The sequence below is a fragment of the Cladophialophora bantiana genome, assembly GCF_000835475.1.
Source record: "Cladophialophora bantiana CBS 173.52 unplaced genomic scaffold supercont1.17, whole genome shotgun sequence".
NCBI lineage: Eukaryota > Fungi > Ascomycota > Eurotiomycetes > Chaetothyriales > Herpotrichiellaceae > Cladophialophora > Cladophialophora bantiana.
Genome location: NW_015971591.1, coordinates 152,196 through 176,989, shown reverse-complemented (window position 1 = coordinate 176,989; position 24,794 = coordinate 152,196). Strand labels below are relative to the sequence as shown.

At 52.6% G+C, this 24,794-nt stretch overlaps 9 protein-coding genes across 9 annotated transcripts; 4 read left to right on the top strand and 5 right to left on the bottom strand.

The window, feature by feature from the left end:
• Positions 1–822: 822 nt before the first annotated feature.
• Positions 823–2,164, top strand: Z519_10019 (uncharacterized protein; the record flags this gene model as incomplete). Its single annotated transcript, XM_016767738.1, has 2 exons — positions 823–1,225; positions 1,299–2,164. The coding sequence occupies 2 exons, from the start codon at positions 823–825 to the stop codon at positions 2,162–2,164; spliced, it is 1,269 nt and encodes a 422-aa protein (XP_016615836.1).
• A 395-nt stretch (positions 2,165–2,559) lies between these two features.
• Positions 2,560–3,917, bottom strand: Z519_10018 (uncharacterized protein; the record flags this gene model as incomplete). Its single annotated transcript, XM_016767737.1, has 2 exons — positions 2,560–3,615; positions 3,834–3,917. The coding sequence occupies 2 exons, from the start codon at positions 3,915–3,917 to the stop codon at positions 2,560–2,562; spliced, it is 1,140 nt and encodes a 379-aa protein (XP_016615835.1).
• A 957-nt stretch (positions 3,918–4,874) lies between these two features.
• Z519_10017 (aconitate hydratase, mitochondrial) lies at positions 4,875–7,888 on the bottom strand (the record flags this gene model as incomplete). The annotated part of the gene is made up of 8 exons (XM_016767736.1): positions 4,875–5,981; positions 6,034–6,101; positions 6,185–6,506; positions 6,559–6,602; positions 6,999–7,018; positions 7,081–7,129; positions 7,181–7,402; positions 7,516–7,888. The coding sequence occupies 8 exons, from the start codon at positions 7,886–7,888 to the stop codon at positions 4,875–4,877; spliced, it is 2,205 nt and encodes a 734-aa protein (XP_016615834.1).
• Positions 7,889–9,513: 1,625 nt separating this feature from the next.
• On the top strand, positions 9,514–9,968 carry Z519_10016 (uncharacterized protein; the record flags this gene model as incomplete). The annotated part of the gene is made up of 2 exons (XM_016767735.1): positions 9,514–9,554; positions 9,605–9,968. 2 exons carry the CDS (start codon positions 9,514–9,516, stop codon positions 9,966–9,968), a joined length of 405 nt encoding a protein of 134 aa, XP_016615833.1.
• Positions 9,969–10,183: 215 nt separating this feature from the next.
• On the bottom strand, positions 10,184–11,134 carry Z519_10015 (uncharacterized protein; the record flags this gene model as incomplete). The annotated part of the gene is made up of 2 exons (XM_016767734.1): positions 10,184–10,231; positions 10,280–11,134. 2 exons carry the CDS (start codon positions 11,132–11,134, stop codon positions 10,184–10,186), a joined length of 903 nt encoding a protein of 300 aa, XP_016615832.1.
• Positions 11,135–11,566: 432 nt separating this feature from the next.
• Z519_10014 (uncharacterized protein) lies at positions 11,567–14,020 on the top strand (the record flags this gene model as incomplete). Its single annotated transcript, XM_016767733.1, has 1 exon — positions 11,567–14,020. One exon carries the CDS (start codon positions 11,567–11,569, stop codon positions 14,018–14,020), a length of 2,454 nt encoding a protein of 817 aa, XP_016615831.1.
• A 751-nt stretch (positions 14,021–14,771) lies between these two features.
• Positions 14,772–18,101, top strand: Z519_10013 (uncharacterized protein; the record flags this gene model as incomplete). The annotated part of the gene is made up of 7 exons (XM_016767732.1): positions 14,772–14,839; positions 14,893–15,055; positions 15,116–15,250; positions 15,340–15,996; positions 16,039–17,185; positions 17,255–17,435; positions 17,510–18,101. 7 exons carry the CDS (start codon positions 14,772–14,774, stop codon positions 18,099–18,101), a joined length of 2,943 nt encoding a protein of 980 aa, XP_016615830.1.
• A 1,338-nt stretch (positions 18,102–19,439) lies between these two features.
• On the bottom strand, positions 19,440–19,787 carry Z519_10012 (uncharacterized protein; the record flags this gene model as incomplete). Its single annotated transcript, XM_016767731.1, has 2 exons — positions 19,440–19,660; positions 19,760–19,787. 2 exons carry the CDS (start codon positions 19,785–19,787, stop codon positions 19,440–19,442), a joined length of 249 nt encoding a protein of 82 aa, XP_016615829.1.
• Positions 19,788–21,644: 1,857 nt separating this feature from the next.
• Positions 21,645–23,816, bottom strand: Z519_10011 (iron-sulfur clusters transporter atm1, mitochondrial; the record flags this gene model as incomplete). The annotated part of the gene is made up of 1 exon (XM_016767730.1): positions 21,645–23,816. The coding sequence occupies one exon, from the start codon at positions 23,814–23,816 to the stop codon at positions 21,645–21,647; it is 2,172 nt and encodes a 723-aa protein (XP_016615828.1).
• Positions 23,817–24,794: the final 978 nt, after the last annotated feature.

Genomic DNA, 24,794 nt, shown 5'->3' with positions numbered 1-24,794 from the left:
CGAGATCGGAAGGGATTCTTGTTCTTGGGGAATTTGTGTTGCGAGTCCAGACGGTTGAATCAGCCGTAGCGGCAACCTGGCATCGTTGGCAAGGGAACAAACATCCAGGACATTTGACCGTGAGACGGGCTGCTTCGCGTCTGTGAGGGCGGTGAACTGGAAACAGACCGGTCTCAGCGCGGAAACGGAAAGGTAGAGAAATGGCTGGCTGTAGTCACATTTTTTTGATGGTCTTGTACCTTCGAATAGGAGAATGAGGAAGAGCTACGTACTCGGTACATACCAAGAATCAAGGTACGTAACCCCATATGTCCGCCCAGCATGGTTCTAGTTAGCACGATACGGCAATGTTGCCGATTCTTAGAGAGCCTCGCAAGGCTGCGGCTTTCGTTAGCACAAACGCCGTACATGGTCATCCACACCTCTGTCAACTAGGTCTGGGGCCGGCGAGTGCGGGCGGATTGCTTTGATTTCAATTGCAGAAACGGGCTCAGACAAGCTGTTTCGACCTTGCAGGCATAGGTTGGTCTAAGAGTCAGCACCGGAAACTGCGGATGACTAGTATGTGGAATCATGTGTCTACTGCTGGTGCTGAAGCTGTTTTACATTCATACTGTCGCTGATGAATTTTGAATCAATTGATGACTGCGCCTCTCCCAAAACTGACTGTCAACCACTGGTCCCTCAGCACAGCCATCTTCCGAAGCTTACTACCTCTTCCCCTCGCTCGATCATCCTCCGTTCACCACCCCTCCTTGCTTCACACCGTCTACGTCTCAGAGAGCTCGGCTTGCGTCTTCCGGCTCGGCTCACACGACAAACATGACAAGTCCACTGACCATCCCCACGCTCCTTCTTAAAACGCGGTCTCAACCACATGATGCTTATGAGGAATACTTCGCCGCCTCCTGCAGCAACGGCGGCGGTGGCGATGCTACCACCTCCACCACCGAGAACACGGATAGTCCTAGTCCCGTCTTCCTGCCCGAGTTCGTGCCCGTGCTAGACCATCGAGCAAACGTCCAGAATCTGAGCACACTCGAGGAGCTGCTGAAGAGGGGGAGGCTGAGTGAGCAATATGGTGGGATGGTCTTCACTAGTCAGAGGGCGGTCGAGGCGTGGGCCGACGTGGTCAAGAGAGTCGAGCGAGGGGCCGAGCAACAGAGGGGCACGGACGGTGTTGGACAGGGAGGCGTGAATTCGTCCACTCCGGATTGGGGCACCGGTATGGTCTGTCCCTCCGACGCTACTCCCTTGTGCACGGAGAAAGGAATTGACTTGGAGGTGTCCCTTGACAGGTATGACGCAGACGTCCGATCCCACAGCAGACTATGGTGGTGCTGCGAGGGATCTCTTCGACGACGACTTTGTGTTCCCCCTGTACACCGTTGGGCCTGCGACCTCGCGGGCATTAAACGCCCTTGTCGCCGAATCTTCGTCCTCGCAGTCTTCGCCCTTCTCTCGCCTACGCCCTTCCGTGCTGGGCGAACATACTGGCAACGGTGACAAACTGGCACAATACATCCTCTCGCACTACAACGCCCTGCATTCGCGGCGACTCGATACCTTCTACGACGCACCGAGACTGCCATTCACACCCGGTCTCGGGCCTCCGAGGGGAGAACGGGTCGACAGAGATGACGCGAAATTGCAAAAGAAGCCTTTGCTCTTCCTTGTTGGTGAGCAGAGAAGGGATGTCATACCGAAGACACTGATGGATAACGAAGGTAAGTTGGCGCCGGAGGAGAGGATCCAGGTGGACGAGGTCGAAGTCTACACCACCGTGGTCATGGAGTCTTTTCAAGATGACTTTCGAAGGCGGATCAAGAGGTTCAAGGACGACGGGGCCAGAGTGGTCGTGGTGGTCGTCTTCAGTCCTCAGGGTTGCGAATCCATGCTTCGGTCCCTAGACTATATCGATGAAAGCAAGGCATTAACCGAACGCGCGAGGACAACAAGGTGGGAGAACTTCAGATATGATGATGGCGACGTATCTGCCTCGGACGCGCAGACCAGGTACATCATTGCGACCATCGGTCCGACGACGCGCGACCATCTCAGGAACAAGTATAGCTTCGACCCTGACGTGTGTGCTGCCAAACCGAGCCCCGGCGGCGTAGGTCAGGGCCTCGTGCAGTTCTTCCGGGAGAAAGGGTTGATGTAGATGAGAGACAAGATACGGAGGAATTTTTTCTCTCCCTCTGTCTTTCTTCTCGCCGAAAAGAAAGGGAAGGGAAGGGAAGAAAGCCATGAAAAGCAATAATAACAGAGTATCAAGAGATCTTGATTAAGAACCCATCCCTCTAAGTAGATGTTGTCATCAACATGCACATGCACATGCACACGCATTTGGGCTGTTTTCCTTAAGCTTGCTTGAACTTGAACTTCACGGCCCTTCTCTCTACCTCAGCAGCGTTGGCCACATACATCTATCCCTCCCCTCGGCGCTATGGTGATGACGATGATCGTCGTGAGAAACCTCTCTTCCAACACCATATCGCCCAACGTCCAACGTCCAGCGTCCAGCGTCCAGCGTCCAATCCAGCGCTCAAATCAAGTTCAAAGCGTAGCCTTCTCACTGACCCGCCACCTCCCCTCCTTGGAGCGCACGACCTTGCCGTCGCGCCGCAGCTTCTCGAGCACCATCAGCAGCCCGTTCTCGGCCGGCTGCCACAGGTTCTCCGGGTAGTGGCGGTAGATGACCTTGACCATCTCGATACTCTCCCACTCCTTGCCCAGCGCGATCTCGCCTCCACCGACGGCAACGTTGGCAGGGGAAGCGCCTGCGGCTTCGTCGTCGCCGTCATCGCCGACTCGCGTGATGCTGTCGTGCACGAGCGGCTCCGAGCCGCCTGGCGGCGTCGTGGTGCCGTGCTTGAGCACGTTCAGGGCCTCTTCCTCGCGCATTCGCCGGTGTGCAATGTACTCGTCGATCTTGGCCACGGCGTCGTCGATCACGGCCCCGTGCCCTGGGAACGCCCTCTTGCTCGTGATCGTGCCGCCCTTCTGCGCTTGCTGCGTGACGACGGCGTCCGCCACCCGCCTCTTCATCACGTCCAGGCTCTGTAGGTACAGGTGCAGGTCTTCGAACACGGCCGTGCCGTGGCCCAGCACGTTGTCCGCCGTGAACAGCGCCCCCACTTCCGTCGGGTCGGGCGACGACGTGATCTGGAAGACCATGTGGTCTTTGGCATGGCCAGGAGTGTGGATCGCTTGGATCTCAAACGGCGCTTCCTCTGTTGTTGTCCTGCCCGACGCCGAGTCCTCTGAGGGAGGAACGGAGAAAATCTGCCCGTCTAGGATGTCGTGCACGCGCGAAGGGTCGATCAAGCCGTCCGGGTTCCACGTCGGTTGGTTCTTGTAGACCTTCACTGCCCCTCCTCCCTCTTCGGGACTGTTGAGTTCCCGGCAGAGCTTTTCCAGGTCTCTCACCCCGCCTAGGTGGTCGTGGTGCCAGTGTGTCAGCAGGCATGTCGACACGGTGATGGGTCTGCTCTGCGAGGTCAACACGGTGCGTAACGTGTCGATCCACTTCTTCTCGCCCGCCCCCGTGTCGATCAAGATGCGCCGGGGCCCTGTGCCGAGGAGATACGTGTTTGTGCCCTGGAGCGTGAACTATTCCCACAAGAAGGTTAGCATAAAAGTATGTAAGGTCTGAGTAGGATATTGAAACCATCAGTCTTTTCTCTCTGTTGTCTCCCTGTACCCCAGCACCAAATTGCAAGACGACGCCTGTCTCTCCAGAAGAAAAAGGAGGAGGAATGGTAGACAGAGAAGCCATGACAACAGTAGGGCCCGTATTAGACAGACAACGTGAGTGCACACCCACTAACCTTGCTAGGATTCCCGCCCAGGATGCGAACAATGTTCGTGCTGATCTGCTCCCAGTCTGGGAGTTTTGGTAGGTTCTGTGCCATGGCGCGTCTCCGGCCTCGAAAGGTCGAGTTGGTAGTGGTGATGCTGTGAAAGGGTCTCAGTCCCGTGGAGATCTGGCGCATATAACGGCCTGTCGGGCTCGATGTTTGTATTAGTCCTCGATCTCTCTCTAGATGGTAGCGTGAGTGACTAATCCTTCTGGGGCCGATTTGATGTAGAGGTGGAAATGTTGCGAGGTCGGATAGGACGAGACAGGCTGAATCGGCGGCTTAAGGGGTGTATGCACCCGGGCTCTGTGTCAAGGGGATTTGTTTTGGTGGAGCAATAATAGCGACGGATTTTCGGAGGTGTGATAGAAACAATTCACGTCTTACTCGGTTGTCCGTTGGCGACTCTGTGCATTCACGCCATTTCACAGAGCAAATCCCGGCCCTTTCATGCACACAGAAGACCCTTCCAAAGAACGAGGTCGCGTAACAAAACCCCTTCGGGGACTGTAGGTACGTAAGAGCCGAGAGCGAGGTTTTGTCCTTATATATACAAGCTGTGACAGAAGATACAGCGCATATCGCAATCGCCGGCCCGTAATTGTCAATCGGGTATTCCCCCCACATGCCGAGGTTCTCACGGCCTCTGTCAATGACATCGTCGTGCAGCCTTGTGCTGCTCAGACCTTCAGATACATAAGCATCATATCCGAGTGCGTGGAAACGACTTAGGCTTATGAGGAGAGGATGGAATGTAGTAGTGACTTTTGAAAACTGTTGTGCACTGGTATTCCCGCTACGAAAAAGTACATAAAATCATGCCCCCGATCTGCCGCCAATCCATCTCGACACACGGATGATATTTGACCTCTACTTCTCACTTTCCGTCCCGGATCTCAATTAACTGAGGTTTTCTTGAGCCGCCTCCGTTGTCCGGCCCCCTCCGTCTCGATTTCATTTGCATCCTGTACAATAGTTGCATGTTAACTTGAGACGAACTCGATCCGTTTTTCAACGGCTGCCGTGCATTTTGGCCATGGTGTTCAAGGCACTACCATTCTTGAACCATTCGATTTGGCCGGCGTTAAATGTGTGTTGCAACTCGCAGTCCCAGGCCTTGCCATCCTTGGGGTGCACTCTCATAGTCACAGGCTTGCCCGGTGCCAAGTCAGTGATCAACAAGTCGACTTTGTCGTCAGGGTTGATCTTGTCGTAATCTTCGGGGTTAGCGAAGGTCAGGGGCAGCATGCCCTGCTTCTTCAAGTTGGTCTCGTGGATACGAGCAAAGCTTCGAGTGATGATGGCAATACCTCCAAGATGTCTGGGTTCAAGGGCGGCATGCTCTCGAGAGGAGCCTTCGCCGTAATTCCAGTCGCCGATCACTACCCACGGAATGCGTTCCTTCTTGTATTGTCGAGCAGTGGCAGGAACCGCATCCCATTCGCCTGTCTTGAAGTTCTTGACCTTATTGGCCTCACCGTTGGCAGCATTGATGGCACCAATCAGCATGTTGTTGGAGATGTTGTCAAGGTGACCGCGATACTTCAACCAGGGACCAGCCATGGAGATGTGATCGGTCGTGGTCTTGCCCTTGGTCTTGATCAGGATAGGAAGATCGAGGAAATCCTTACCATTCCATGGCTCAAAAGGTTCCAGGATCTGGAGACGGTCGGACGTAGGAGAGACTTTCACATCCACTTGCGCACGCTCCTCAGGCGGGGCTTGATACGTATCACGGCCTGGGTCGTATCCGTTTCGGGGCAGACCCTCGCCAGTAGGGGGCTTGAGCTTGAAGTCGTTGCCATCCTTGTCCTTCAGTGTGTCCGTGAGAGGGTTGAAGTTGAGATTTCCTGCAATGGTCATGGCCACCACCAAGTCTGGGGACGTGACGAATGAGTGGGTAGCAGGGTTTGCGTCGTTTCGGCCGGTGAAGTTTCGGTTGTACGAAGAGATGATCGAGTTGGGCTCGCCCTTCTTGACATCTCGTCGATCCCACTGACCAATGCAAGGGCCGCAGGCGTTTGCGAGGATGATGCCGCCAAAGTCCTCGAGAGTCTTCAATTGACCATCTCTCTCGATGGTGGCACGAATTTGTTCCGAACCAGGCGTGACAGTGAACTTCATATCGTCAGCAAACTCTATCGGGGTAGAAGATCACAATAACACATACCAGAGATTTAGCTTTGACGCCGTGGTCCATAGCATCCTGAGCAATTGATGCAGCCCGGCTCATGTCCTCTACGACCACCTGTTAGCCTTTACTGATCCTGGCCCAAAAATCACAAAAGTCAAACAGTCTTTGGGAGAATGGGAAATCTTACCATACGAGGAGTTTGTGCAGGAGCCGATCAATCCAACCTTCAACTCCTCTGGCCACTTGTTATCCTTGACTGCCTGTGCGAACTTGGAGATGGGAGTGGCCAAATCTGGGGTGAAGGGGCCGTTGATGTGAGGTTCAAGTTCGGAAAGATTGATCTCAATGAGCTGATCGTACTCGGCACCTTCGTCTTCGTGAAGCTCAGCAGCATATGCACGAGCGAAGTCGCCAATATGCTTGCGCTTGGTGGCTACCAAGTAATCATACATGCGATCGTTGAAAGGGAATATGGACGTAGTGGCTCCGATCTCGGCACCCATGTTGCACTGTACATAGTGAGCATTCACGTCTAAACGAATGTGGATATTTGGCACTTACGATGGTACCCATGCCGGTGCAGGAGAGGTTATTGGTACCCGGACCTTCGGAAAAATATTAGCCATAATTCCGCATGGTATTATTCCTCCAAAAAAGAAGGGAAACACAGTGAGGGATGGGCCGAACTGAAAAACAGTGGTATGCTAGAAGTCATTCGCCATTGGGTCGGAGGTGCCATTCGTTTGTAAGGGGCGTTTCCATCTCCTCATAGGAATAGCGGTGCTCTGTCGGTTGTCCGTAACTGTTGGCTGTATTCGACCCGGCGGCGATTTCGACATTGTCAATCACTCCGGCTACGTTGGAAGTAGCGTGTATTCGGGTCAAGAACGGTGCCACTTATTTTTGGATTCGGCGCGGCCCGCCCAGGAGAATGCCCAGGAGAATATGATGGGGTAGGAGAGCGCACCCGAGGACGTATCGAGGAAAAAGTGCATACTCACCATGATATTCAACAATTGCCCTGTACATATGTTAGAGTCTGTCTCGGTATGAGTAGAAGCTTGAGGACAATGGGAAACTCACCCCGTGCCACCTTTGACTGTCAAGATGCCCGCGACCTTTAGGATGATATCTATGATGAATCAGTATAATACAATAACAGTCTGTATAACAGCCAACTCACCCTTCGGAGAGGTCCATCCAGACATTTCACCGGTCAACTTGACGCCAATCATCTTGGGTGCCTTCAATTCCCAAGGCAGGTTGGCCATCACGTCGACAGCATCGGCACCACCCACGCCGATCGCAGCCATACCAAGACCACCAGCATTGGGGGTATGGGAGTCGGTTCCAATCATCAAACCACCAGGAAATGCATAATTTTCCAATATTATCTGATGGATAACTGTTTTTCGCGAACATCCGTTAGCCTGTATCATTGCAGACCCAACACAAAAACAATAATAAGAATAGTTCCAGCATCAACCGAACTGTCTTTCGGAGACGCAAAGCACTTACTGCCCGAGCCAGGACGCCAGAAGCCGATGTTGTATTTTGCACAAGCCGTGGACAAGAAATCGTAGACCTCTTTGTTGATGTCCTTTGCTCTTTCCAAATCCTTGTCCCCACCAACCTGGGCCTCAATCAGATGATCGCAATGGACGGTGGTCGGTGTAGCGACTGAGGGCATGCCAGCGGACATGAATTGCAAGATGGCCATCTGCGCGGTAGCATCTTGACAAGCGACTCGATCAGGTCTGAGTTTGAGGTAGGAAACTCCACGCTCGATATCTTGCCCATGCGGGTCATCCAGGTGTGAATAGAGAACTTTCTCAGCATAGGTGAGAGGGCGGTTGAGTCTGCTGCGGACAATTGCTAGGTTTTCCGACATCTTCCTGCAAGGAGTATCAGTAACGACGACTGATTTCTATATGAGATTGTCCGAGCCACCACTTTCAGGAGTCGAAACCTCTAAGCTCCCAGTCTGAAAACAGAAGCAATTGGGACAGGTACTCACTTGTAGTTGATGTAATGGCCTTTCTCCCAGTTCGTCATCTCGACCTGTGTTAGGCTGTTAGCACCTATGAACAATGCAGACGTGCCAGGTGTGACTTATTTTTGCTGAGCGGATCGTCAGAGACAGTGGCATAACCCATTCTGGACATCCGCAAGGGCTGGTATGGATTGTCAGTGAGCTGGTACTGCTTCCGGATCGAGGTAGATAGATAACTAACAGAACCAACTTTGGCTCCCTAGGTTCAGCACCCATGTCAGCTCGGGGTCGTAGATGAGAGCCAGAAGCAAGGCAATGATTAACTCCATGCAGCAACTGTGAAGGTTGCGGAAACACCAAGCGAGCAAAGGTATGATGCAAGCAGTTCGGATGACTTACCAGGCGGGAGGCCAGGCGGCCCAAAGGCCTCGAGGACATCATATTGGCGACAAAACTTGATGTCTAGCGGAAGGCGCAGAAATCCCAAGCTCAAGGGAGAGCCGGTCAGGATCAAGAGAGAGCGGAGAGGTGAAAAGAAATGAAGAAAGAAGCTGTGAAGTGTGGAGGGAGAATTGAGATGTGGATGAATGGGAGGAGTTTGTTGCAAGCTCGCAGGGTGCAGGCTGGAGCACCCACCCAGCACCAATCAGCCTCGGGCAAAGAGGCCAAAGCACGATAAGCCTGGAACGACGTCAAGTGCGGAAAACGAGCAACCGCTTCTCCTCCTCATCGACGCAATATTTTCCAGGAAGAGGTTCGTGGAATTCCAACAATCCCTTAGCCCTTGATATATAGCCATGCATCCACCAGACCGATCTTGCCGCACAACAACAACTAACCTGAAGCATTCCGCAGCTCCTACCTACTGCTCGGTACCTAGGCAATGAGCTCCACCGCTACCCCATGCCACCCATGCTGCTCATGCTCCCGAGCAAATGCCTCACGCCCTCAATTTTTCTTCTGGCCTGCAGACCGCTGCACTAGCCAATCATGGTTGATGTAATTACGTCGTTGACCTAGATGCTCAAAGGTGCTCTATTAGATCCCAATCTTTTCTTGCCCAGACTGCATGAACGGTTTCGTGTGTGATTTTCGAGCACCTGTCCTCCTTTCTCCCAACACTGTTGACCATCTTTTGACCAGAACTCAGACAGCTCAATATGGCGAGAGTGGAAGAGCAAGGCAGGCAGGTCATGGCTTCCAAGCTGGTGCGGAGAGCCCAGGAGAGGGTAACATGAGGTCCAATGCATTCTCCGATTCTCGATTGGATGGATGAGGCAGCCCGAAAAGAGCCGCTACATTGACCCAGTCGGCATCCCGCGCTTTTGCTGGCGACAGGCTTGGCACCCACATTGCTGGGCAGGGACCACTACACCACCAAGCACCACCAAAAATCATCGGCCCGCAAACTCTGCCATTCGCCCTCGCCCCCTCCAAAACAGCCTTGCATGCCCATGTCTTGATATTTTTCGCCTGCAGACATTCGAGCCGAAAGCCTTGCGGAGATTGCTCCGAGAAACATTATGGGCAGTATCAGACGCATCAAGACTAAGCGTCGCACCCGGTCCGTTCAACTGCCCTCAAGACCGTGGTCCTTCTAATATGGCGTTACAGCGATCTTGACCAAATCAAAGCCGACCTCAAATCTCCCAGACACCTTGCTCAACACAAGAGTACCAAAGCCGCTGAGGACCTGCCCGGACTAGGTGCTTTCTATTGCACCGAATGCGCCAAATATTTCTCAGACAGCCATAATCTAAACGAGCACAGAAGAGGGAAGAACCATAAGAGACGGTATTTGCGATCCTCCGACTCGGTGGAGAGACCTGACTTTGGAACTAGTGTTCGAATGCTCAAGGAAGAGGCACACACCCAGAAAGCTGCAGACGCAGCCGTAGGCTTGGGAACAGACAATCGTCGGCCTCTCCCTTCGGAAGATAGCACCGACAATGAAGCCATGAAAGATGTCGAACGTTGAGCTCGGAGCCGTGTGGATCTATGCAGCTTACAACTCTCACGGGCCCTCCCTGGTGGACGGCCTTATTGACGAACTAGGGGCATGCAAACGCGACTCTTTAGGGCGACTCCGCAAAGGCACGACTCGTTGGAAGGAGAAGGCGCCCTGCACGAGTATTTCGAGTCCCCAAACCCGCCCACACTCCGTCCGCTCCGCTCCATCTAGGTCATGGACCCTCACTGATTGTTCCCTAGGAAGGCCATGATCCTTTCGTATGCATACCACTATCCAAGATTAGTAGGAAACGACAACGAGACATCACAGTGGCCTACCTGGACTGCATTTACGATGAAGGCTCTCAAACTACAGATGCCAACACCGCGATAGAAGCCGCCCAATCCGGAGGTTTGCCATATGTCCCGAGCGATGGTCATAGAAGTCTTTGCTTGGTGAACGGCCACATTGGTCCCGGGAAGAAGCCTTTGGCACTCTGCAGTCGAGGAAGGCTGTGTCTGGAGACGGGTCTTGATAATATCCAGAGGATAGATGGATACCCAAGTGATGACTCCGGCAATGCCTCCGCTGATCAGAACTTCCGTAGCAGTAGGAGAAATGAACGGATCGGCTTGTCTCGAAAGTAATAATCGCTTGGTTAGCTCGTACGACCAAAAATACCAGCCATATCCGACGGCGTCTCGAATAGCAGTGATTGTGCCTCCGTAATAGAGTCCTCGAAGCCCACTCTGCTTCCATATATCCCTAAACACTCCATATGAAGATCCTTGTCCATCGACAATCAGCTGGGCTCTGCATTTGATGAGCTCTGACGGCGCAGAGACGACAAATGTCGCGAGCCCTCCGATAGCGCCTGCCACCCAAATCTTGCCAAAGTCCACACCAGCAAGTTTGGTGTAGTCAAATATGCTTGGATCCATCAACTTCAGGGAGCGGTTGAAAGTCATGAACAATATTGAGTTCAATGCCCCGTAGCCCAAGACGGGAGCAGCGGCTCCTCTGAACAGTGCTGTAAACTTCCGAAGCTGCGTACGGGAGTCGGCTTGTAGAGTCGATTCTGCAAGGACACTCCTGGTGCTTGCTTGAGCTGCGACCTTCAGGACATCAAGGCGATTGCCCACCAAGATCCCCAACCCACCAGAGATATAGCTAGCCCAGAAGTCTGCCGACATCTTGAGTCCAGAATACAAATCGCAGCCCCCTTCAACCGATTTCGGATGGGAGTCTTTGGCCTAGATCATATTTTGCTGACCAAGGCCTGTAATTTAACCACACTTCATAGATCGGCTTTATGGTCAGACATTATTTAAGGTAACGTGATTATTAGAACTTTGACCAGTAGTCTGTCTATATCTTTGTAAAAATGTGTCTGTGCGTGGTGAATCTTGTGGAGCTGGTACACACCAAGGATACCTACCTCATCGGGCAAGTGCCAATGGCCCGTGAAAGCACGTGAATACGCGTCACTCCACGACGCGTTTGAGCGTGACTTCCATTTACTGTCACAGCCGCCATCATTCATTTGCATTTCTCACCAAGATCCAATTCAACGTGGCCGAGGTGTTTATTATTCTGGCGTGTTGTACCTGCGGAACTATGTATGTATGTCTCGTCCGCACCATACTTGTTCTAACCATGCCTACAGGATACGTACCAAGTCGATCTCGGCTGACCACGACAAGGAAAATATTCCACCAACAAAAGCTGGCAGACTCAGTGCTATTTCACCAGCAGCTCTTGATCGTCTTGTCAAACCCTTCAAATGCCCTGGCTCAGCCAATTCCCGCAAGTCAAACGGCGAGCCCGCCAGAAAGAGAAGAAAAGTCAACTACGCTGAAGTGAACGGCGGGGGTGAAGATACAAGCGGTAGTTTCAAACTGGATGAAGATTCTGCTGCCCTCAAAGACCGATTCCCAGTCTTCAAGGTCAAGGATAAGGAGACGACATTCCGGTCGCGGTTCTCCATTCCCTTGATCAACAAGAATGCTTTCGATCCATCAAGGCCAGCACCAAGTCTGGGAATGCGCCGAGGTAATGGCTTTGTTAACAAACCTCTACATGATCCCAGTGGAGAGTTTGCGATCGTTTTATACGACCCAACCATAGACGAGAAGGCCGACGAGAAGGCTGAAGACAAGAAAGACGAAGAGAAGCCCAAGCTGGATACACCTCTCATGCACAAAAGCCTGGCTGAAATACTTGGTATCAAGAAACAAGTCGAAGGCGAGAGACCCAAAGTGCCGGTGGTCATCGATCCAAGGCTGGCCAAAGTGCTTCGGCCTCATCAGGTAGAGGGAGTCAAATTCCTGTATCGGTGTACGACAGGGCTGGTGGACGAGAAGGCCAAAGGTTGCATCATGGCCGACGAAATGGGTTTGGGCAAGACTCTACAATGTATCACCCTCATGTGGACATTACTCAAACAATCTCCCGAGGCCGGCAAATCCACGATCCAGAAATGTGTCATTGCATGCCCCGCCAGTCTGGTCAAGAATTGGGCAAATGAGCTTGTCAAATGGCTTGGTGAGGGCGCCATCAACCCCTTCGCCATTGATGGAAAGGCAACCAAAGAAGAGCTCACGATGCAGCTGAAACAATGGGCAATGGCCACGGGCAGAGGTATTGCAAGGCCTGTCTTGATCGTGTCCTATGAATCTTTGAGGCTCAACATTGAAGAGCTCAAAGATATCAAGATCGGGTTGATGCTGTGTGATGAAGGACATCGCTTGAAGAATGCCGAAAGCGAAACATACATGGCATTGACCGGATTGAGTGTTGACCGACGGGTCATTCTGTCAGGGACACCCATCCAGAATGATCTCACCGAATATTATGCCTTGCTGGACTTTGCAAATCCGGGGTATTTAGGAACCAAGGCAGACTTCCGCAAGAAGTTTGAATTGCCAATTCTTCGCGGCCGTGACGCTGCGGGATCAGATGCTGACAAGCAAAAGGGTGAACAAGCCAACGCTGAGCTTGGATCTCTCGTGAAGAAATTTATCATCCGAAGAACGAACGACATCCTGTCCAAATACTTGCCTGTCAAGTATGAGCATGTGGTGTTCTGCAATCTTGCCCCGTTCCAGAAGGATCTTTACAATCACTTCATTCAAAGCCCGGACATCAAGAGTCTGTTGCGGGGCAAGGGTAGCCAGCCGCTGAAAGCGATCGGGATCCTCAAGAAGTTATGCAACCATCCCGATCTCTTGGACCTTGAGAAAGATCTGCCAGGAAGTGAGAAGTATTGGCCTGACGACTATGTCCCCAAAGAAGCCCGCGGTCGGGATCGGGATGTCAAATCGTGGCACTCTGGCAAATTTGCCGTTCTCGAACGTATGCTTGCTCGAATCCGTCAAGACACGAACGACAAAATTGTCCTCATCAGCAACTATACTCAGACCTTGGATGTTTTTGAGAAGCTTTGCCGTGCGCGGAGTTACGGATGTCTGCGACTCGATGGCACGATGAACGTCAACAAACGACAGAAACTCGTGGACAAATTCAACGACCCGAACGGCGAAGAATTCGTCTTCTTGTTGAGCAGTAAGGCGGGTGGTTGTGGTATCAACTTAATTGGTGCCAACCGTCTTGTCCTGTTCGATCCCGATTGGAATCCGGCTGCAGACCAGCAGGCTCTTGCCCGAGTGTGGCGTGACGGTCAGAAGAAAGACTGCTTTGTATACAGATTCATGGGAACAGGCACGATCGAAGAAAAGATCTTCCAGCGCCAATCACACAAGCAGGCACTTTCTTCGACCGTGGTGGACTCAGCGGAAGATGTCGAGCGACATTTTACTCTCGACTCTCTCCGAGAGCTCTTCCAGTTCAAACCGGATACCAACAGCGACACCCATGACACGTTTAAGTGCAAACGGTGCAAACCGGATGGGACGCAACAAACCAAGGCGCCGGCGATGCTTTACGGTGACACGAGCTCTTGGAACCATTTTGTCAACTCCGGGGACGAGGGACCGCTTGGCAAAATCCAAGATCTCCTGCTCCGGCAGGAGGCCTCGGAGAATGCCGTGAGTGCTGTGTTCCAGTATATCAGTCACTAAAGGGCGCTTTACGAGGTTGTAGCGGGCAGCATTAGGATTGCTGAGCGGATTGGTGGGATGTCAGGTGTCAGGGTCTGTTAGGCAGCACCATTTGGGGAAATCCCTTGTTTACGATGGTACCATGGAATGTCATGATGATCAATTGGTGCACCGGACAGCAGCAGGCGGTTACGTGTGAGCAAGTCAAGCCAGAAACCTAGCCGATAAAGTATACACCGTACTTGTTGCTTGAGGAACAAACAGGCGGCCCAGAGACTAGACGGTTGAACGTCGATGGATGGCTGCGCGACCGTTCACAGATGGACAGGCGGCAATAATGAATGAACCTTGTGCGAACAAGGATGGCAAACCGACGCAAACCGGTGAGAGTGATTCTGTTAACTAAAGTTACTCGTTGGGTAGTTGAATGTAGCTGGCATCGTGGTGTTTGGGCCAATCGAGTCGCTGTGGCGGAAAGAGGGAAGGTGAGTCGTGAGTGGTGACGGTGACAGCCCTCATGGTGCTTCGGCCCCTGGACCCTGCACAACGACGCGTTTGTTCATCAACCACAAAGCCCTCACTCCACTCGACCAACATCTCTGAATAGCTATCAAAGGCTGGACAGAGTCTCTCGATCATCCTGGGACCAGAATTCTCATCCCAGCATCCGAAGTTGGCCCTTCAAACTACTGCATCTTGGTGCCACCGAGGCGTTATACCGCCCATTCGATAATGATCTTGAAAACCCGCCTCACTCCGTCGATAGATCGCCATGGATCCCGCAGTCCAACGTCTGCTTACTGACAAACTCTACGACAAAAGAAAGCAGGGGGCACTCGAGTATGATCCAACCGCTCATCGAGATATTTGTGGCTGTGACTGATTCCCACGAGGCTCGAGCGTTTCATCAGGGAGGCTAGTGCCACCAAAGAATACGACAAGATCCGGAAGACGATCGATCAACTGTGTCACGACTATGCCTATGCCGTGCACCTTCCACACGCCCGCAACGGAGGACTCATTGGTCTAGCAGCTGCTTCCATCGCCTTGGGCTCTGTATGTCTGGTCCGCCAACATGATGCGGGTCGGCCATTGCTGATACCCGCGCGCCTCTAGGACGAAGTTGCGCGCTATCTATCCGATATTGTTCCACCTGTTCTTGCATGCTTTACCGACCAAGATGCCCGCGTACGCTATTATGCCTGCGAGGCTATGTACAACATTGCGAAGGTGGCCAAAGGAGAGATTCTAGTTTTCTTCAACGACATCTTTGATGCATTATGCAAGGCATGACTTGACCTCTGTCCACTCTAGTTCGCCACTAACCCTGTACCAAACAGCTTGCGGCCGACTCAGAGCTCTCGGTGAAGAACGGTGCTGAGCTCCTCGACCGTCTGATTAAGGATATCGTTTCTGAGTCTGCAGCCTCTTACGTTTCAGTCCTCAATTTCAACGAAGACGGCGAACAACTCGAGCCCGACAAGGAAAGCGCCGAGCTTCCCACGACCTTCTCCCTCGCAAAGTTCATTCCCCTTCTTGAAGAGCGCATTCATGTCATCAACCCGTTTACTCGCACCTTTTTGGTTTCGTGGCTGACGCTCCTGGATACTATTCCGGATTTGGAGCTTGTCCACTACTTACCAGCTTTTCTTGGAGGCCTCTTCAAATTCCTCGGAGATCCCAACCGTGACGTGTATGTCGCAACGCAGGGACTGCTGGAGCGCTTCCTTAACGAAATCAAGAAAATCGCAAAGATCAAGCGTGGTATCGCTGAAAGTCGTCGAAGTCGAGCCGGCAACCGCAGGCTTGGGTCTGATGCGGGCAGTGCCACAGGTCGTGGCAGTCAATCAAACGACAATGCCATCGAAGATTCAGAATCGGGAACCGCCCAAGACGAACTCAACGAACTTGGGGAGCGCGACGGTGATTGGATCCCCGGACAGGACGTACAGGTGGATTACGCACAAATTCTTGACATCCTGCTAAAGTTTGTCGACGTCTCGTCCAGTAAAGAATCAGCGCCACAGTTGCGACTTGAGGGCTTGTCAAAACAAAAGGAAGAAGAGATCGGAATCGTCGCCTTGCGATGGATCGACAGCTTCTTCGAGATTAGCCCGGAAGAAATTCTGCAGTTTGTGCCTCGTCTGTTGTCTCGTGTTTTGCCAGCACTGTCGGCGCAATCGGAGCAAGTCAGAACAACTGCCAGCAAGGTCAACAGGTCGCTGATGGATTATATTGTCACCTTTCAGGATGAGTTGTCGACTGAGGACCAAAGTGCACACGGGTCCAGCACCCTAGCCAGCGTTACGACGCGGGATGGCGATGGATCCGAAAAAAGACAATCAGCGGGAACGAGCAAGGGTGTGCCTTCTCAAGCAGACGGTCGAAGCGAGATATCACCAGAGGGCCCCTCTGAGATAGAGCAATCGCCCCCAGAGGTCACTCCCAGGTCTACCGCAGCGCCGTCTCCGCAACCTATCGCAGACCTCGACTACGCGGCAGCAGTGAATGCGTTGACGCTACAATTTCTCAACGAGCACGAAGAGACACGCGTAGCGGCGTTGAGTTGGTTGATCATGCTTCATAGAAAGGCCCCCAAGAAAGTCCTTGCCTTCAACGATGGAACCTTCCCAGCGCTGCTCAAGACGCTTTCAGACCCGGCCGAAGCGGTCGTGACACGCGACCTTCAACTCCTTTCCCAGATCTCCAGGAACAGCGAAGACGGATACTTCACATCCTTCATGGTGGCTTTGCTGCAGCTCTTCTCCACAGACCGGAAGCTGCTCGAGATCCGTGGCAACTTGATTATTCGTCAATTGTGCATCAACCTCCAACCTGAACGTATCTATAGGACATTGGCGGACTGCATCGAAAAGGACGAAGACATCGAGTTCGCCAGCATCATGGTCCAGAATCTCAACAACAACCTCATCACAGCACCCGAACTGGCCGAGCTGAGGAAGAGGCTCCGAAATCCGGACAGCAAAGAGGGACAGATGTTCTTTGTGGCACTGTTTCGCGCGTGGTGCCACAATGCTGTGGCTACGTTCTCGCTATGCCTTTTGGCCCAGGCGTACGAACAGGCCTACAATCTCCTACAGATATTTGCGGATTTGGAAATGACGGTCAACATGCTCATCCAAATCGACAAGCTAGTGCAGTTACTAGAAAGTCCAGTTTTTACCTGTAAGTTCGATGCACTCCTTTCGCAACCTGTTGTTGGGCGAGGCTCTCACTGATGTGGAAAATCCACAGATCTGCGGCTCCAACTCCTCGAACCCGACCGCTACCCCTACCTCTACAAATGTCTCTACGGTCTCCTGATGTTGCTTCCTCAATCCTCCGCCTTCGGCGCCTTGAAGAACCGCCTCAACAGTGTCTCCGCCATAGGACTGTTGCATACGCCGCCGTCGATGCCGACTTCCGCTAGACCGTCGTACGTTCCATTTCCTACCCTCTTCGTCGTCCCCCGCTTGAACATCGCTCTAACCTGTTTTCGTGACCTCTTAGAGTCGTCTCCGGGATTTCTTCCTCCTCTCTCCCCGCTGCAAGCACTGGCGCCCTAAACAGCACCGTCGCCTCCCGTCTGTCGCGAACGCGTGATGCCACATCGTCCCTCGGCGCAACCGAGATAAAATGGCCTGAACTTCTTGACAAGTTCAAACAGACCCAGGAACGTGCAAGACGCCGAAACGAGAGGCTCCTCCGGGGAGACCTCGATGCAGAAACACCTAGGTCTGCGATACCGAGCGCAGTTGATGATGTCGGTCGGTCGAGCCGTGCGAGTTTACGAGATGGCGGTATTGGTGGAGCAACAGATGGCGATGCATTCAGAACGGGGCACAAATTGCATAGCGGCAGACCCTTGAGCGGTGTTGGCGCAACCGGGACCGGGTCAGGGCTGGTCAAGGCGGGCAGTGGGTTGACGGTTACAGTACCAGGTGGAGGAGGTGCCGCTGGCCCTGGTGCTAGAGCCGCGGGCGCAGGGGAAGAACGAACTGGACCGCACAAGAGAGGTCATAGTCTCGCAGGAGGGTTCGGGAAGTTTGCAAGTGGGATTGCCAGAGCTGGGGGGAATAAGGACAGGGAGAAGAAGAAGTAAGGCCAAGTTGATAACGGCACCGGGGGCGTGCAAGACGTCTCAGCCTTGGACAATGAGGACATGGGCCGCTTAAAGAGGTGAAGAGGTGGAAGAGGGGGGGAAGGGGATCCCGTCATGACCTGCATAAGAATGCGTGGCTGTCGAGCGATCTAGTTTTTGGGAAGTGTATTTTGGACGCAACCCTCTCCTTTTTGTCTCGGCAATGGAAAAGAGAATGCATGGATGGTCAGCCATCCGGACGGACGGACTGACGGACTGACTGAAGGATGGACTTTGGTATGTGGTATTTTAAATAATTATCGGAGACAAATTGGGTGTGATGCCGGGGGCGTAGGTAAGGCTCAGGTGAAGCAGCGTTGCATATCACGGTATAGCACAACATAGCATAGCATAGCATTTAGTAGCCGAACACGAAGACGACGTTGCCTAGCAACTTGACTCACCGAGAGAGTGTGAGAGAGTGAGAGAAAGAACGAGAGGGGACGGGCAAGCGGTTCTTCGCTCGCTCGCTCGCTCGCTCAGCCTTGTCCCGGATTTCGATGATTGCGCTTGGAAGTTGTGGACTCGCACTGGGGCTTGAGCTTGGACTTGGATCGAATGGGTTCGGCCTTCGGACACGACGGTGACCGTCGCGTGGTCTGCGAGGAGGCACCGTGAGACGCGCGCCGTGGATGGCCGGCGAGCTCGCCATGGATGTATGTACTGTATGTATGCCTGTAGGTGTCTATGCGAGTAACTCGCACGTACTGGCGGCATCGGAGGGGGCGAGAGACTGATCGCCATGTACGCGCCCGCACGCACGTGCGCACGCATCAGATGAACATGGCGGCGGCACCAACGAACGTGACGAGTACCGAGTGTCTACTTGTATGTATCTTCCTTTTCTTGTTCTAATCATGCTTTGACCGACGAGTATCTGATCTCGCACAGTAGACATGTCTTGTATGATGGATGATACACTGACTTTGGCCGAATGGATGGCCCGATCTGCGCCCCCCTCCTCCTGACGGAGGCCTCCCTCGCACAGTGCTCAATCGCTAACCCTAGCCACCATAACCTGAACGTCTAATTCCCAGCCGCTCGTTCTTTCCTTCTTGGATCTTCCCAGTCCAATTCGTGACCCTGCTGCCGCTGCTGCTCATCCGACCCGGACGCTCGAAAATACATACTTCTTGTTAAAAAAGAGAGAAAGACAGGGCATCGACACGGAGAGAGAGAAAAAGCCCCTCACAAGACAAACGCCAGTGCTATGCTCAACCCAAGACCAAATCTGGAAAATATTCACATGAAGCGAAAAAGACCACAGCGAGCGGCCAGCCCATGTTGCTTGTGTTGTAATCATCTCCGTTGCTCGGGTGGCACCCACATCTGCGACCTCCTCTTGTTACTTGCGGAGCTGTTGTTGGAATTGCCTGTCGAGTTCGTGGACATGGTCGGACTTCTCGCGTCGGCGGCGCCCGTGTAGAAGTATTCGCCGTCCTGGTATACGGCGCCTGTGGTGAAGGTCGTCCGGTTCTTGCGGCGCGCGTATTTCTGCTCGAGGCGGTAGAGTTCGAGTTCTGTGATGGGAAAAGATCAGTTGAACATTCTGTCCGTGATCAATGCGCAATGAGAACAATTGGCTGCGTAGCAGCGTGCAGGGAAGAGGGCGCTCTTACTTGACTGTAGCTTGTCGAAGAGACCCATTTTCTGTGTGGATGGCCTTTTTCCAACGTCTGTCAAAGTCGAGGTGTGGTGATCCTTATGGGCTTTTCGGAGGCTGAGTGCCTTTGGATAGTAGCGAGCCTTGGTGTAAGCTGATCTACGCCAATGGCCTTTTTTTATACAGGCAGCGCCCTGTTTCTATTTTCAAAATCTGCCGGCCTGGTATAGAGAGGTGGAATCCTCGCGTGCGTCCTTCTGTAGTAGGTCGGAAACGACAGTCCTTGCTCGTTCAGAGGCCTGTGCCCTTGATATTCGCACCTTGTCCGTTCGGATACTTCGGTTCCCAGCGGGGAAAGGTTTCGAGGGTGCAGTCGCGGAGACAGCGGGCCCCAATGATGTCTTATGTACAGTGTTCGCAGCGAGCGCCTGACACGGGTCAGATGAGCCGTTTTCTCGGATTTTCCGGACTTCTTCTCAACGCGAAATCGAGCAGGCTGGTGAGCGAGCGGGATATCGTGATGCGCCTGAGTTCGCCGGAAGTCTGTGGTATGCAGGGCCTAATGCAAGCTCTTAAATTTCTGAAACGAGCGGAGCGTAGCATACATGCAGTAGAATCAAAGGTTATTTTGAGGGCTCCAGAACGACGGGCTGCAAGCTGAAAGAAAGGCGGTTAAAGGAGTGACTGCTGGAGTTGGTCGACGGGGTCTTGAAAGAGAGTGTGTCCCGAGTATGTGTGTAGGATGTCGCTTGCAGGACTGCAAGTCGTGGTGGGAGCTCCATTTGATTTTATCGAGGACGGAGGACTGTTCGAGGCCGCAATTTGGACGGAGCTGGAAACGGATGGCGAAAGGGAGCCGGCCAGCGTTGTGGCATTGGGCATGTGGCCAGCGCAATCTCTCCGGGCTCATGGTTAAAGGCTTTAAGGACTTTAGTTAAGCGTTAGGGCAGCTTGGCCCGTTAGAGTCGCAATCGGCCACCTAGCTTTCCTCTGTTGGAGTCTCCAGCGGGCTTAGCGCCTATTGCTATTGGTGGTACCATCTAGACGAGCCCAGAATCCATTTCGACGGATTTGCTAGCCTTGGCCCTTGACATGCATGGAGAAACTTCCATCGAAGGGGTCGAAGACTACTCGCGCAAACGATGAGCATGGACTGAACCAGTGCAGAGAGACTTGACTTGGAGAGATAATTGATTCATTGACTGAGCGAGTTGCGAGAGGCCCGCGTGTCTATCGAGAGGTGGTAACTTACCTGTCCTGCCATCGCACCTGTACCCATACCTATACTCCTCTACCATTCGTTCCTCGTGGGCTTTCCACAACCGTTTGGCTTTCTTTCTCCGAGATATCGAACACGTCGGGAGGGATCGGCACTCGGGGGCTTCTCGCTAGGCTGCATGCAGCTGTGGGCGCTCTCTACAAAGTGGATCCGATACCACAATCTGGCGCCACGTGCGAAAAAGAAATTCGTCTCCCCCCTGTCCTCCAGTTGTGTCAATCATCTCGCTTCCCTGGCAACCTGGAAGATAGTGAGGGTCTGTCGAAATTCCTCCTCTCGCAATAGTCCATCCCACCTGCGTCTTGGGGATCGCTATGTCTCGCCTGGTGTTCTCGAAGATAATGTCGACGAGAAGCTCTCTTCCAGGGACAGCCGCTCTCCTTTTCTGGTACGCCCTAACTGTGCCAGCCAAAGAATTCTGCTCTCTCTCCACGCGTGAACCCAAGGGGCCACATCTAGACCCCGCGTCCTGCCGTCTGGTGTTGTGGAGGACCGAATAGTAAGCGCTCTCCTTTTCAAACCTTATCCAAGACAATGTCATCAAACCAACCGAAAACGATTAGACCAGCAAACTACGGAGTACCTTCAGGGCAGCCACGTTCGGGCACTGTTCCAGTGAAGATCAGGTCTCCTTTTCGTCAGTCTGGCGTTTTTCTTCCAGTGACCGTTCAAGGGGCATGTCTTGTCCGATTGAGACTTCTTGGGCTGCCCAGAGGTCAGCATAAAGTCCTTCGCGTGCCAACAGCTCGGCGTGAGTGCCTTGTTCAACAACTTGGCCTTCCTTGAGAACGAAGATGATGTCGCTGTCAAAGATGGTGCGAAGTCGATGCGCCACGAAAACGCTGGTCCGACCCTTCTCCTTCAGAATGCTGTTTATGTTTTGCAACAGCGTCTGTTCTGTATAAGTATCAAGCGCCGACGTGGCTTCATCGAAGAACAAGAGAGGAGGATCTTTCAGAATCAGTCGCGCAACAGCAAGCCGTTGCTTTTCACCGCCAGAGATCATCATGCCCCGTTCGCCAACCATTGTATTCCATCCACCCGGCAGGCGTTCAATCAGATCGAAGATATGCGCTCGTTTCGCAGCACTCTTGACTTCATCCAAGGACGCGTCGACGTTGCCATACCGGATGTTGTGCTCGATGGTGTTGTTAAATAGTGGAGTGTCTTGTGGCACGACACCGATACTTCGTCGTAAGCTATCCAAACCGACATCCCTGATGTTTTGTCCATCAATCAGGATCTTGCCCGAGTCGGCATCATAGAACCGGAACAGCAATCGGAGAATTGTCGATTTCCCACATCCACTGGGTCCGACTATGGCAACCTTTTTACCCGCTGGTATGGTCATGCTCAAGTTTCTGAGAATCAGTCGATCAGCGTGGTAGCCGAACGTAACGTTTTCGAACTTGATCTCGCCTCCCTTTGTCAACGCAAGCGGCCTCGGATTCGCAACCTCTTTGACCGTCACGTTGACTTTTTGTAAATTGAACAAGGTCTCCATATCGAGCAGGGACTGTCGAAGTTCTCGATAGACTGAACCCAGGAAGTTCAGCGGCACCGACAATTGAAAAACAAGTTGATTGACCATGACCAAGTCTCCAACCGTCAATGAGCCACTTGCCACCCCGTTCGCCGCCATATACATCATGGCCGCGAGGGCGCTCGAAAAGATCACATTCTGACCGGTATTCAAAAAAGCCAACGACGTGGTGACTTTGATAGAAGCATCTTGATACTTCTTCAAGGCGGCATCATATCTATTGACTTCGAATTTCTCATTGTTGAAATATTTGACCGCCTCGTAGTTGATCAGCGTGTCAACCGCCACTGTAGCTCCTTGGTTGTCTGCGGCGTTTGCCTGCTTGCGAAATTTGGTTCTCCATGAAGTCGTAGTAATTGTAAATGCCGAGTATGCGACCATTGTGGCTGCCGTAATCGCAGCGAATTGGGCCCCATACTGATATGTCAAGATGCCGCAAACCAGCGAAATCTCCAGCACGGTCGGGAAAATGTGGAATAACATGGACGTTAGCAAAAAACTGATTCCTTTGGTACCGCGGTCCAAAGCTCTCGTTAATCCACCGGTTTGTCTTGACAGATGAAAATTCAGGTCTAGCCGTAAAAGATGCTGAAAGACATTGCGCGCCACATTTCGGATGGCCTTCTGAGCGACACTGGCAAAGACAGCATTCCGTAGCTCTTGAAACAACGTTGCGCCAATGCGAGTCGCACCATATGCAACTATCATCGATCCTGCCACTGTCCAGGCGGTGCCACCGACGGCGAGAAAATCAATGTTCATAGAGTCCACAATGCTTTTGAAATAGAAGGGAACATTAACGTTGAGGATCTTGGCTCCAACCAAAAGGCCCAACGCGGTACCAACCCGTAATTTGGTCCCCCAGTCTCCCTTGGGCCACAGATACTGGACCATTTCCTTCATGATAGCCAGGTCAACTTTTCGTTGCTCCTTGTTGGAAATCACTTTCTCCGCGAGGAGAGCTTCTTTCTTGACGGGCTCTGGTTCAGCCTTGAGAGTTTCATTCTGTTGTAGAGACTCTGGCTTGGGGGCCTCCGTGCTTTCCGTTCTGCTTCGAGGTGCTTCCGCAAACTTGGTGGCTGGCACAGCTTTCTTAGAGTCATCCTCGCGCCTCGAGAACGTTGACTGGCTGAATGAGTATACACGGAGCTGCGGATGAAACCGGTTCCTGTACGAGGACTTTATTGCAGGAAGGCCAAAAGCATTGTAGAGTTTGTGCTTCCCGCAGGGGAGAAGAGGTCGTGATAGCATGGTGCGCGCCGACTCTATCTGCCACACGACAGATACTGAAGCGTTAACTCCGCCCTCCCTCCTCCCCTACTTTGAGCGGTCGCCAGCACCTGTAATCGTATCCAAAAGGGGCCCAAAACCATACATAGATGCAAAAAGCTGAAATCATGCCATAGGCGTGGAATTAAAGAAATAAACGCTAGCTGATACTCGAAGAAAAGCCTCAAACTCGGGCTGCCCAGACTGCGTTTAGCGTTCATTCGGCCCACCATATTTCTTCGGTGGAACTTTCGCCCGGCTGTGTCAGTTAATTGCCAGCCTTGCTCCGTCACGGAGCAACGTAATACCCTGCGAGAGGTACCTTGGACGTAGAAATACGGAACCTCAGAACATCCACGGTCAAACCTGATATTGTCTTGCCACTTCGGGAATCTCATGTAAACTAGTTCCGCAGCGTATCGAGAGAATGAGACCACTCCACTAGACATGCCTGCCGCAAGAGTGCCTGCCAACCAACCCGTGTCGAGCAAGTGTGACTTCCCAGACGTTGTTGTAAAGGCGGACCATAGGCTTTGCAAAGACTGTCAGCTGCTCTTCACAGACATCATCTTAGGCCTAGATCTACTGGATGGCCGGTGGGAGACGATTCAATCCGAGCAAATCACTCTGACCCATTTGAAAAGCCCATCTAGATAATTCTCTAGGTTCTCTCCGGTAATCTGCCAATCGCTTTTGTGGTCTTTGTCATATTCTGGCAAAAGAGCCCAACGCCGCTGTTGAAATTGAATCCATGTCTACCTATTCCATCTTTTCCGGGGAACAGGGCCTCAGGAGTCCGAGTTCGAGGTTGCCATAGGTGTTGCCATCGGATCTGTGGCCCATATCAGCGATATCAGCGAATAGAAACATCGACACAAGTCAATTGTTTTCTTCCAGAGAAATGGAATCAAGATCAGCCTGCCCTTCTCCAGCAATCAGCAGGCTGCACGGTACGCAGCA